The 14193-nt window shown below is 41.8% G+C and overlaps 1 protein-coding gene across 1 annotated transcript; it reads right to left on the bottom strand.

The window, feature by feature from the left end:
- Positions 1-460: 460 nt before the first annotated feature.
- LOC141069290 (olfactory receptor 2L2-like) lies at positions 461-1369 on the bottom strand. The gene has a single exon (XM_073558743.1). The coding sequence runs from the start codon at positions 1367-1369 to the stop codon at positions 461-463; it is 909 nt and encodes a 302-aa protein (XP_073414844.1).
- Positions 1370-14193: the final 12824 nt, after the last annotated feature.

Below are 14193 nucleotides of genomic sequence, written 5' to 3'. Positions count from 1 at the left end.
AGGGGGTTATCGGAAGCTGGCGGGGAGCAGAGGGAATGGGAGGGGGGCAGATGATGACAGCGGCGGCAGATCGCCGCTGTCATTCAGTTGCGGGGGGGCGATCGCCGGTGGGGGGGTGGAATCGGTGTTTCCAGCCATGTCCGATGCTACAGCAGCATCGGCCATGGCTGGATTGTAATATTTCATCAATTTTCATTGATGAAATATTACTATCGCTCTGATTGGCTGTTTCACTTTTAACAGCCAATCAGAGCGATCGTAGCCACGTGGAGGCGAAGCCACGCCCCCTGTGGTGAAGAACAAAGCCCCCTGTATCTGCGGGTCGGGTGACCTTTCAGTGACCCCGGTCACCCGACCCACAGGGGGGCTTTAAAGTCATGACGCCACATAGGCGTCATGGGTCGTTCTGGCACGACTTTTCATGACGCCTATGTGGCGTCAAAGGTCGTGAAGGGGTTAATCACCTCACCAACCCCAACAATGCAGATTGTACATTGGAATTCTGTAAGCTGTATATGATCGGGTTTATTGTGGGGGTTACAGCGGAAAATACTAAATTCAAGAAAAAATCGAGAATATCAGAGTAAGCAGGAATCAGATACACTGCTAAACATGTCCCATAGTAAATAGCGATGACGGTGATGTGGGATGAGCAGGTGGAGAAGGCTTTTTTTCGACTTTCTTTTGACTTCATTCTGAAGATGATGGAGAAAATTTTAAAGTAAGAAATAAAAGTGCCGATCACTGGGATAAAAGCAAATGTCAACATTTCCATGCCAATAACTGCAAAAAACATTTGCTTGGTTGTGCAACTAGTTATTGTTAGTGACTTAATATCACAGAAGAACTGGTGGATGATGTTAGAGTGACAGGAGGACATGTTTAAAATGGAGATTACAAGAATTAATGAGTTTAGAAAGGCGCCTGCCCAAATCCCAATAGTTATCAAGGTGCAAATTCTCCGACTTAGGATCTGATGATAATGTAACGGGAGGCAGATGGCGACATATCGGTCATAAGCCATAATGAAGAGGAGGATATCTTCTGCTGTTGCCACAACTAAGAAAAAGTACAACTGAGTATAACATTGTGGGAAGGAAACAATGTGATTCCCGGATAATAACATGTGCAGTAATTTAGGAACCGTGACCGATGTATAAAATATGTCTACAATGGATAAATTACAGATAAAGAGATACATTGGTTTATGTAATTGAACTTCCAGATATATGACAGTGATAATGGAAGAATTGATGAGACATCCAACCAAATATATGATGAAAAATAAAGTAGAAATAAATGGTTCATTATTTGTTTTTCCAAAAGAAGGAAAAAGGTAAAAATATTTCACAGAAGTCTGATTATTCATTAGTGTTAGATTAATATTCTTGACAAAATAGTTGATGTTGGTCCACTGGTCATCAGAGGTGATCAGGTCATTATTCCTATTTTTCTTCCTTTATACCCTCTATTAGAAAGTACATGACTTTTTTCTGTATTCAATCACTAAAAATGCAAATATACTGTGTTTAGGATAGTTGAACAATGCTAAGAATATTTTATGTACATTGATTACTGTTTGAACAATGATGCATAAACATCTGGTATCTTAGGTTTTTTTAATTTTGCTGTAATCGTTTGGCTACATGTCAAAATTTGCATTTTTATTTTTCCGAAAAGGAATCTAAGGAAGAGATGAGAAAGTACTTTTTTTGTTATTAGTTAATAAAACTCCATACTCAACTACAAGGAACAGATACAAGCACGGTAATGAAAGTCTGTGGTAATCCACACACCACTTCCAGATCTAATGTTCTGCATATAAATATCAGGATGAAAATGATGAAATGGTAAGACAGGATGTTGAGAAGGCTGAACTTTTAAATTCCTATTTTGCATCTGTTTTCTCTCAGAAAGGAAATGTAACATCAACTGTTATTCACTGTCCTATTAAGGGAATAGAAGAATCCAGGATATCTATAAACAGAAAGATAGTGAGGAAACACTTAGCTAACCTAAATGAATTCAAGTCTCCAGGTCCAGATGAATTACACCCGAGTACTGAAGGAGATAGCAGAAGAAATTTTTGAACCCCTCTCCATAATCTTTGAAAATTCTTGGAGAACAGGAGAAGTGCCAGAAGACTGGAGAAGAGCAAATGTTGTTCCTATCTTCAAAAAGGGGAAGAAGGTGGACCCAGGCAACTATAGGCCGGTGAGTCTGACTTCTATACCAGGAAAGATCTTTGAACAAATTATTAAACAACATGTATGTCAATACCTGGATAAGAATGAAGTGATTAAACAGAGTCAGCATGGGTTTGTAACTAATAAGTCATGTCAGACTAACTTAATTTCCTTCTATGATGGTATCACTGATTGGGTGGATCAAGGAAATGCTGTAGATATAGTATATCTTGACTTCAGCAAAGCATTTGACAAAGTCTCTCATACAATCCTTATTGAAAAATGACTAAGTATGGAATGGACAAGGCAACTGTTAGGTGGATTCATAACTGGCTTAGTGATCGGACCCAAAGAGTGGTCGTAAATGGCTGCACATCCAGTTGGAAGAATGTCTCAAGTGGGGTACCACAGGGCTCTGTCCTGGGCCCTGTATTGTTCAACATCTTTATCAACGATTTAGATGAAGGAATTGAGGGTAAGCTGATTAAATTTGCTGATGACACAAAGCTAGGAGGGATAGCTAATACTAGAGAAGAGAGAGCGAGGATTCAAAAAGATTTAAATAAACTGGAGAAGTGGGCAGCAACTAACAGAATGGTTTTTAACAGGGAGAAATGCAAAGTACTACATCTGGGCAATAAAAATGAAAAAAGCAGATATAGAATGGGAGGAATAGGGCTAAGTGACAGCACATGTGAAAAAGACTTGGGTATACTAATAGATCACAGACTGAATATGAGTCAACAGTGTGATGCAGCAGCAAAAAAGGCAAATGCAATTCTAGGATGTATTAACAGAAGCATACAGTCTAGATCACGTGAAGTCATTATTTCCCTCTACTCCTCTTTGGTCAGACCTCATCTGGAATATTGTGTCCAGTTTTGGGCACCACATTTTAAAAAAGACATCAACAAACTGGAGCAAGTTCAGAAAAGAGCGACCAGAATGGTGACCGGTCTGCAAACCCTGTCTTATGAGGAAAGGTTGCAGGATTTGGGAATGTTTAGTTTGCAAAAGAGAAGACTGAGAGGAGACTTAATAGCTGTCTACAAATATCTAAAGGGCTGTCACATTTTAGAAGGATCAACTTTATTCTCATTTGCACGAGGAAAGACTAGAAGCAATGGGATGAAACTGAATGGGAGGAGGCACAGATTAGATATTAGAAAAAACTTTTTGACAGTTAGAGTGATCAATGAGTGGAACAGGCTGCCACGAGAAGTGGTGAGTTCTCCTTCAATGGAAGTCTTCAAACAGAGGCTGGACAGACATCTGACTGGGATGATTTAGCGAATCCTGCTTTGAGCAGGGGGTTGGACCAGATGGCCCAGGAGGTCCCTTCCAACTCTACGATTCTATGATTCTATGATTCTATGATCAGCGCTCGGCTCATGGATTGTTAATCATCCATAATGTTCAGAAGAAATCAGCGGAACTCAATGCTCAATAACAGTGATGTTTTATTGAAAAATATGTGTTCTGCAGCGGGTAAACGACATACACATTAGCCAATGCCGTTTTGTGTGAGCATATGTTTTCTCAAGGTCTCATGTAGGTCCCTTGATGGGGCATTGAAAAATCATGGGTTCGTGCGAATTGGCGCTGTCTGATGGGTGTGGTGTTTTCCTGGTGTAATATGCATATTTTTCAGTGAAACATTACTATTCTTCACCATTGAGTGCCGCTAATTACAATGAAAATTCTGATGAGCCGCAATTCCTCATTTCAATTTTCTTTCAGTCGTCGAATTCTCACAAGTTTCCCAAGGAGCCAATTTCTTCCTATCAATCATATTTTGTGTATTTTTTTTACCTAACTAGCAAAATGAATCTAATCCATCTGAATTCAATTCTCTGCTACTTTATCTAATGGCTTATAGCTGTAATTGGTAGATGTATCAGTGAAGTTTTTGAGAGTGAAAAAGACCTTACCGATCTAATGTTGATGACTTGTCCTCAGGACTAGCAATAATTCTTGTTGCTTTGTTAAAAAGAGCTTGAGCAGCGCATCTTGAACCTCCAGTCTGTTTTGAAATCTGTGAGTAGGAGAGACCTTTGTGATGGAGCATAACTACCTTGTGTCTTGTTCCTGTGCTCAGTCTTGCCATGTTAGGTGACCTATGACATGAAGTTGTCTTCCACATCCTCACCTTTGTGACAGAGTTTGTCTGTTCCTCACCCAGTTTTATGTCTCCTACACAGCTGTCTGTGTTTCAGTTAATTACTATATTTCAACCTACATATGATATTGATGATCAGTGTCACCTGTCCGGTATAGTTGGTTACTCAAACACATGAATATTATGCTACAAAATCCCAGACTTTGTGCAAGTGTCCCCTAGAAAATCCAATACTGCTTTAAAGCAAAGGGGCTTCACACTAAATATTGAAGGGATTTAGATTTTTCTTTTGTCATGCACTTCCTATTTTATTAATCAATAAGAATAAACTATGACCGTATTTTTCAAACTATAAGACGCACCCGACTATAAGACACACCCAGGGTTTAGTGATGGAAAATAGGGGAAAAATATTGGAAGCAAAAAATGTGGTAAAATATTTAATAACATAAATATCCTACTATTATATATGGTGTTATTATATATAATAGTATGTTATTATGTTGGAAGCTTCGGATAGAAGATGGTGCTGCTTGACCAGTGCGGTGTCTGTAAAGTACTATATGAAGACGCTGGAGGGTGAGTATAAGAATTGGGGCACAGGGCTTATATTTAAAATATCACTCCAGCACTGAAAAATAACACTGGATTGCTGCTTTAATATCCCATGGGAGAACTGTAACTCCCAGCATTTCCTGCAGATCTTATGGAATGCTGGGGTTATAGTTCACCACAGGAGTGGCAGAGTGCTCTTATTGTGTTGTAATTACTAAACTTTTAATTAATTCTTACTTGTACAGGCTGTGCTCAAATCAGTGCAGGTCCTGCAGGCAGCCATGCTATAAAACCGAAAATATCTCTCTCTACAGCTTACAGGACCTGTGGTGAGGTAATGAAGGGCTGGAGCATCACATGACTGCATAGAGCCCTCCCACTTATTTTCTCACCACAGGTCCTGTAAGAGGAAGCTGCACTGTTTCTAGTGCGGTGTCTGCAGGACCTGTAGTGACTTAATGAAGAGTGAGCGCTCTGTGCTGTCATGTGATGCTCCAACGTGCCCACGTCATTACCTCACCACAGGTCCTATAATGACGGGAGCACTGAGCATCAGCACAGCTTGTGCTGTGCTGTCAGGTATGCGACTACGGCAATCTCTCCTGTGGCACACTGCTCCTGCCGCCTCTTTCTCCACCGGACACATGATCTCCCCAGCAGCTGCAGGAATCCGGCGCTGGGGAAAGCATGTGGGTCCGCTGTTTAAGTGAAGGAATATTCATTTGCTAGCCCCTGCCCACTGCTTGGCGCTGACAGGTGGGCGGGGAAGTGGCTAATGAATATTCTTTCACTTTAAGCATCAGGACCACATGGTTTCCCCAGTGCCGGAGTCCTGCAGCGGTGACAATTTTCTGCCTCCTGCAAGTGTGATCTCAATTCGCTGCTGCCCCCTCCCCACATGTTACATTCGGACCATAAGACAAATGGGACCACAAATTTTCCTCCCAAATTTGGAGGAAAAAACCTGCATCTTAAGGTCCAAAAAATGTGGTACTTCTATTTTTGATAGCATATCTTACCTTGTAGCACAGCACTTGTTCCACATCTGCCTAAAATTTTTACACAATATTGCATCATTTTGGCTTAGCCAGTCAAGACCACTAAAAAAAAAATAAAAAGTAAAAAGATAAAATTAAAAAAAGAAAAAAAATAATAAAATAAAATGAAAATGTACAAAAAGATCAAAATTACATCTGTTAGCTTTTGGAATTTACTAGAGCATGATATTTTGATATTCGTTCTCCTGCTGCTCTTGGATTGCTTTCAGCTCATCCTTTGTAATCAGTTACAGGTAGAAAATGGTAAAATAAAACCTAAAGCTCCTTCAAATATGGAAATATGTTTTTCTGTATAAATATATGGTATTATTAGCATTATTTCATCATTTTCAAACTATAGGTTTTATTAGGTTAATTTACTTAAATTTTTAAAATTTTGGTATTATTCCAAGAAAACATTGCTGCTGTCCTGAGATATTCAGTTTTTTGCTTTATTTTTAAGATATAATTTTAAAAAATGTAACAAAAAATAATGAAAAATAAAATGTTATAACAATAACCAACATTCAATTACAGGAATTGTCTACAACATACAGAACTGAAAGAATAATATTCTGCATTAAAATGGAATAAAATCCTAAATAAAATACAACTAATTTCTTTTTTATATTTTTCTTTAGCTGACCCCTTTAGTATAATAGTTCAGGAAATAAAATTCCAATGTCTCATTAACGTACCAGCAGAGTAACACAGGGCTGGTCAGGATGGAAAATTCTTTACCGGAGTGGGAAAGATCACCCGGCATAGGTGATTTATACTGTGCTGGGACAATTATGGCCTAATCATCAGAGATTTATAATTAACCATATGCTCTGATTATGTCACTGAATTCAGTCTCTTGTGTCCTGAAAATTTTATATAATTAATTCCTATGCTTAAGGCTAGTTTCACACTTGCTTTTTTTTGCAGCGCGTTTTTCCCGCAAAAAAACGCATTAAAAAAACGCATACAAATGCATACAAACGCTGCGTTTTTTTCCAGCATTTTAATGCGCATGCAGGAAAAAAACGCAGCGTTTTTGCGCGTTTGTATGCGTTTTTTGTGCGTTTGCGTTTTTTTACAGATTTTGGAAAAACCCCACAAAAAAGAAAAAACAACCATTCAACAACACACAAGACCAATGGGACTTCATTGTGGGTGTGGTATGTTAATATATATACACCCTGTCTACAGTATTCTTCACATTTGCTTGATTCTTCTCGTGACCATGGATCTGCGCTGGAAGAGTTTTCACTTCAACTTGGATTTGGACATCGCGATGGCTCAGGCGTATGCAGTTGCTTGCCATGAACAAAGGAAGAGAGAGAGGCAGCGAAGACGGCGGCGTTTGTGGATACATCCGATTGTTGAACTCCGGGAGAGCCGTGGGGCATACCACACCCTCTACAGCGAGCTACGTGCAAACCCGGAGAAATTTACTGATTATATCCGGATGTCCCACGAAAGTTTCATGGATTTGCTTGCTCGTGTCCAACAATCCATCCGGAGACAGGACACACAGCTCCGTCGTGCGATTCCTCCTGAGGAACGGCTACTGGTGACATTACGGTATGTTTTAAAAACAAAGGGGTGTGGTCTGATGTTTTTTTTTGTAAATTTAGTATTCAAAACCTTGGGTAATTAGTTTTCGTGAATGTACTAATATTTTTTTTATAGTTTTTAAAAATAATATACATAAATATTAATTTTACTTCTTTGTCTGTTCACAGATTCCTGGCGACTGGAGAAACCCTATCCTCACTACACTTCCAGTACCGTATTGGAATCTCTACCTTGTCTGGAATTGTTGCTGACACCTGCCGGGCTCTCTGGAATGTTCTTTGCCCAGAATTTATGCCCCTGCCCACCGCTGAAAAGTGGATGGAAATTGCTGACAAATTCTGGACAGTATGCAATTTTCCCAACTGTTTGGGAGCTGTTGATGGGAAACACATACGGATCATCAAACCCCAAAGAACGGGATCTGAGTACTATAATTACAAAAAGTACTTTTCAATAGTACTCATTGCGATTGCGGATGCCGGATGTATGTTTGTAGCAGTGGACATTGGAGCATTTGGCCGTGGTAATGACTCGCAGGCTTTTAAAAACTCAGACATGGGCCGGAGGTTGTATGGCAACCAATTTAATTTCCCTATGCCACGGCCTCTTCCTCACACCGAAGCTCCGCCACTGCCCTTTGTAATGGTTGGCGATGAGGCTTTTCAAATGTGCGGAAACTTACTGAAACCCTACTCCAGCCGGGACTTGGACCACACCAAAAAAATTTTTAATTACAGGCTGACCAGGGCCAGAAGAACTGTCGAGTGTGCTTTTGGGATTCTTGTTTCCAGATGGCGAATTCTGGGCACGGCCATTAATCTTAAACTTGAAACAGTCGATGAGGTGGTGAAGGCCTGTGTGGTTCTACATAACTTTGTGATGGCTAAAGAGCACCCGACCTTTGAACTGGACGATGATGCTCCTAACCCATTGCCTGAATTCACTCAGCACACTCTCAGGTCATCCGTTGAAGTTGGCCAAATGAGGGACAAATTTGCGGCCTACTTTATTTCTGATGTAGGACGGGTGCACTGGCAAGATGAAATGGTGTAATGTTGTTGTTTATGGTAATAAAAATCCTTATTTGATACCATTACTGAGTGCACTATATTTTTTAAACTCCGATTAATTAAAAAACTTCCCATGTATAACTGAATTTTGTTATGTTCACACACCTGGGCAGGTAAATACACATACGAGTTAAAATGCAGCATTGCTAGTCTGCGTTAAATATATTGGAATGAGCAAAGCTGCAGGCCATGAATCAGGAAACCATTTTTTTTCAAGATAAAATTGTGCAAATAGTTTAAAACAAAGTATGTGATTTTCTCAAAACACAACACTCAAAACCCAACCCCAATGAAAGTCCATGGGGAATACAAGTCAGCATTGAGTGGATGAATGTAATCTGCTCCATTAAAAGTTATTACACTAGGCCTTTGAATGACTATACTAGGCCGTGGTATTTCAAATATGAGTATACTAGGCCTTGGGGCTAGTAGTATAGTAATATGTGAAATACCACGGCCTAGTATAGTCATACCAAGGCCTACTGTAATAACTCGATTTTTAACAACTAGCATCTTGTTTCACCAAAAACAAACTGGTGAAACTAGAAAGAAACTTATTTTTTAGACAAGTTTCAACAGTTTGTTTTTCATGAAACCAGATTCTATTTTGTAAAACTAGAGTTATTACACTAGGCCTTGGAATGACTATACTAGGCCGTGGTATTTCAAATATGAGTATACTAGGCCTTGGGGCTAGTAGTATATGTGAAATACCACGGCCTAGTATAGTCATACCAAGGCCTACTGTAATAACTCGATTTTTAACAACTAGCATCTTGTTTCACCAAAAACAAACTGGTGAAACTAGAAAGAAACTTATTTTTTAGACAAGTTTCAACAGTTTGTTTTTCATGAAACCAGATTCTATTTTGTAAAACTAGAGTTATTACACTAGGCCTTGGAATGACTATACTAGGCCGTGGTATTTCAAATATGAGTATACTAGGCCTTGGGGCTAGTAGTATATGTGAAATACCACGGCCTAGTATAGTCATACCAAGGCCTACTGTAATAACTCGATTTTTAACAACTAGCATCTTGTTTCACCAAAAACAAACTGGTGAAACTAGAAAGAAACTTATTTTTTAGACAAGTTTCAACAGTTTGTTTTTCATGAAACCAGATTCTATTTTGTAAAACTAGAGTTATTACACTAGGCCTTGGAATGACTATACTAGGCCGTGGTATTTCAAATATGAGTATACTAGGCCTTGGGGCTAGTAGTATATGTGAAATACCACGGCCTAGTATAGTCATACCAAGGCCTACTGTAATAACTCGATTTTTAACAACTAGCATTTTAAACAACTAGCATCTTGTTTCACCAAAAACAAAGTGGTGAAACTAGAAAGAAACTTTATTTTTTAGACAAGTTTCAACAATTTGTTTTTCATGAAACCAGATTCTATTTGGTAAAACTAGAGTTATTACACTAGGCCTTTGAATGACTATACTAGTCCATGTTATTTCACATATGACTATACTAGCCCTTGGGTTGGTTTTTAACATGTATTTACCCATCAGTGTGTGTGAGCGGCGCAAACAACATTAATGAAACTTATTAATGGTGAACCACAAATGTAAATTTATTTTTTATCACAAAAAAAAAATTTAAAAATTATTTTTTACGGCGTTTGGGGGCAGATGGTTTCAATTTGGGGGTGTGCAGGGAATATGCAACACTTGCAGTTGAAGACGGTGTTTGAGGGGAAGGGGCAACAAAACTTGTGGGGGAAGGTAGTCCAGTTAAGGGAATTAAACTTGGAACACTTGTAGGAGAGGAAATCTGTTCAGTTACATTAGTTGTAATGGCATGTCGCCGTAGGCTTGTGTGCCTGGACCGACTTTGGCCCAATGCCCGCCTTGATTGATTTCGCCTTGAAGTAGGGGCAAATATGGAATGTAGGTCCCCCGTCTGCTGGTATGGCTGCTGCTGCTGAGGTGGCGGCTGCTGCTGCAGAGGTTGCGGCTGCTGCTGAGGTGGCGGCTGCTGCTGAGGTGGCGGCTGCTGCTGAGGTGGCAGCTGCTGCTGAGGTGGTTGCTGCTGCTGAGGTGGTTGCTGCTGCTGCTGAGGTGGCGGCTGCTGCTGAGGTGGTTGCTGCTGCTGCTGAGGTGGCGGCTGCTGCTGAGGTGGCTGCTGCTGCTGAGGTGGCGGCTGCTGAGTTGGCTGCTGCTGCTGAGGTGGCTGATGCTGCTCTTCTTGGTCAGTGCTCGTCCTTGCAGGAGGACTGGTGGCGGCAGTGATGGCCCAGGTTTGCAGAGTGGTGGTGGCAGGGCTACTACATGTTGTTGTAGCGGCAGGGCTGTTCCATGTTTGCCTAGTGGTGGCTGAGCTCCACGCATGCATGGGATTGGCGGTGGTGCTCCAGACAGGAGCAGCGCTTGCCATGGTGGTGTCGGTGAAGTGACCAGCTGCACTCAGACTTGTGGTGGTGTAACGGTGGGTGTCCAGCCTTTGAAGAGAGGTGTCCGTGCAGTGGTATGCAGCACAAGTCGGTAGTGAGGTGAAGCGAGTCAATGGTGGCACAGGTGGAAAGGACACCACTGACTGCTGACCGTACCGATTATGCTGCATAGCCTGCAAGAAAGCATTGTTGCAGGCCTGCAGCACATTCAGCTGTTGATCAGGACTAAGGTGTTCCGCCATGCCCTTTTCAATCTTACTAAAAAAATGGTGTGCTGGTCTGTTGAGGTCGGCCTCCAGACGGTCAAGGCGCTGTTCTACAGAATTGAAGCGGTGTTCAAAGTGGTTAAAACCACGTTCCATCAGTGCAAAACCGCTTTCAACTCTGTCGGACAGTGACTTGAGGCTGGAATTAAATGTCTCGCTCAAATGCATAAACTCGGGCAAGACATTCCTGTCCAAGGCCCTCTGCCGCTGGCGGGTAGTGCCCGCATAACCAGTGGCAGAGACCTGGGACAGGGGAACACCTGATGGCCCAGCTTCCTGGTCACCAGCTGTGTGTGTGTGGGACCTGCAAGGTGCTTCCTGGCTGTCGGATGGCTGGGACGGGTCAGAGGACGTCCGACGAAGGACCGCTCCAGGGCCAGGTTGCAGGGTGCTGCTCCAGGTGCTGTGGAAGAAAGGAAAATCATTACTACCATGCCTTTACAAGAAGCATCAGCTGTGGATTAGAAAAACACAGATTAATAAAAATAAAAACCCAAAATGTATAATACTTACGATCTTGTGGCAAGGACCGGTCTTAGGAACTGCAACGCGTGATAGTGACGGTATCTAGTTCTGGTCCTTGACGCAGATCCACTGCGAACCTGGCCCTCAGCACGAACATCACTGTTGAAGCGGTCCTTGATCGAACGCCAACGTGTTCGGACTTTGTCCACTGTTGATAAAAAAAAACAGTGCCGTCAAGTACAACAGTCACTGCTTCACAATTTAGCAATACAATACTCAAAGCAGTCACTGTACACCCCGATGACACTGTTGGGTTTCCTGCTAGAATACACCTAGCACGAAACCCAACAGTGCCGTCAAGGACAACAGTCACTGCGGCACAATGTAGCAATACAATACTCAAAGCAGTCACTGTAGACCACGATGACACTGTTGGGTTTCCTGCTAGAATACGCCTAGCACGAAACCCAACAGTGCCGTCAAGGACAACAGTCACTGCGGCACAATGTAGCAATACAATACTCAAAGCAGTCACTGTAGACCACGATGACACTGTTGGGTTTCCTGCTAGAATACGCCTAGCACGAAACCCAACAGTGCCGTCAAGGACAACAGTCACTGCGGCACAATGTAGCAATACAATACTCAAAGCAGTCACTGTAGACCACGATGACACTGTTGGGTTTCCTGCTAGAATACGCCTAGCACGAAACCCAACAGTGCCGTCAAGGACAACAGTCACTGCGGCACAATGTAGCAATACAATACTCAAAGCAGTCACTGTAGACCACGATGACACTGTTGGGTTTCCTGCTAGAATACGCCTAGCACGAAACCCAACAGTGCCGTCAAGGACAACAGTCACTGCGGCACAATGTAGCAATACAATACTCAAAGCAGTCACTGTAGACCACGATGACACTGTTGGGTTTCCTGCTAGAATACGCCTAGCACGAAACCCAACAGTGCCGTCAAGGACAACAGTCACTGCGGCACAATGTAGCAATACAATACTCAAAGCAGTCACTGTAGACCCCGATGACACTGTTGGGTTTCCTGCTAGAATACGCCTAGCACGAAACCCAACAGTGCCGTCAAGGACAACAGTCACTGCGGCACAATGTAGCAATACAATACTCAAAGCAGTCACTGTAGACCACGATGACACTGTTGGGTTTCCTGCTAGAATACGCCTAGCACGAAACCCAACAGTGCCGTCAAGGACAACAGTCACTGCGGCACAATACAGAGCAGGGAAATACTCACTAAACGCCTTTTTGGCGGATGCTGTGGCGCTGTCCCAGCCATCCATCAACGCTGCGGCCACCTCATTCCATAGCCGCCGTGTCACCACATTGTCCTTGTACAGCCGGTCACGGCTGTCCCACAACGGCGAACGCTCCTGGACCAGGCTGATGAGCTGCTCATTATCCAGGTAGACGTCTTCATCCCGTTGTGGAACCTAGACAAAACACATTCATTAGAATAATCAAATTTAAATTGACTAAAAAGTTACAAAAAAAGAAAAAAAAAAAAGAGTAAAAATAGAAGATAAAAAAAAAAAAAAAACATTACAAATCATTTGATACTTACATTACGTATCACCACCGGGACTTGGCTTCGCTGCTCCTGCTGTTCGCCCTCACTATTCCCGTCCGCAGATGATGATGACGATGTCTGAAAGTTGAAAAAAACGTAAGAGATTTGGAGAAGCAGCAGATATACTTACCAGATGCACGAAAATAATCACCTCACGGTCTGCTTGCGCCAATTCCTGCCGCGATGGGGAATACTCCGATTCTGAAGACATACTGCATGTAAAAATAATAAAAATCATTAGTACATACATAATTTAAAAGGACAGGCATATAATGTAATATACTCACATTCTTCGCTGATATAATGGGTTCTTGGTTGAATGTCTGCTCTTCAATCTGTCTAGTGTAGTAGTGGCAGAGTTTTGGCAGGCACCTCCTTTATATAGCCTTTTTTTTTTGGACTTTAGAAGATTCTAACTAGGATAAAAAGTGGACACCACCCAAAAAACGCTGCGCTAAAAAAGCGCATACCTGCGCATGCCAGTGCGCACGTATGCGCATCCATAGGCTATAATGGCCATTTTTAGCGCAAAACGTGCGCATACGTGCGCATGCGATTTTTTCAAGGGCCAAAAAATGCAACATGCAGCGTCTGGAAAATACCAACGCACACCCCAAAAAAACGCAGCGCATGAAAATCGCATACATGCGCTTACAAGTGCGCAGGTATGCGCACCCATGTTAAATATAGGGGAAAAATCGCATGCGCACGTATGCGTTTTTTTCCAGCGCTAAAAAACGCAAATGTGAAACCAGCCTTAGATCTTAACAAATTTTTTTTTACATCAACTTCAAGATTTACAATGTAGATGGTGAAAATGTCTTTAAAAGAAAAAACTGTTCTGGGAAGAATATCAATAATTTAATGGGTTTTCCACAACTTGAACAATCCTGTCTCATTCCGCATATTTGCAACAGTAAAATAACAC

The sequence above is a fragment of the Dendrobates tinctorius genome, unplaced genomic scaffold (genome assembly GCF_039654945.1).
Source record: "Dendrobates tinctorius isolate UK_male_01 unplaced genomic scaffold, ASM3965494v1 ptg000257l, whole genome shotgun sequence".
Taxonomy (NCBI): domain Eukaryota; kingdom Metazoa; phylum Chordata; class Amphibia; order Anura; family Dendrobatidae; genus Dendrobates; species Dendrobates tinctorius.
This window is presented reverse-complemented; position numbering and strand designations above follow the sequence as displayed.

Bases quoted from the DNA above. Each gene is read 5' to 3' on its own strand.
- LOC141069290 (XM_073558743.1), bottom strand. From the start codon at position 1,369: ATGAATAATCAGACTTCTGTGAAATATTTTTACCTTTTTCCTTCTTTT.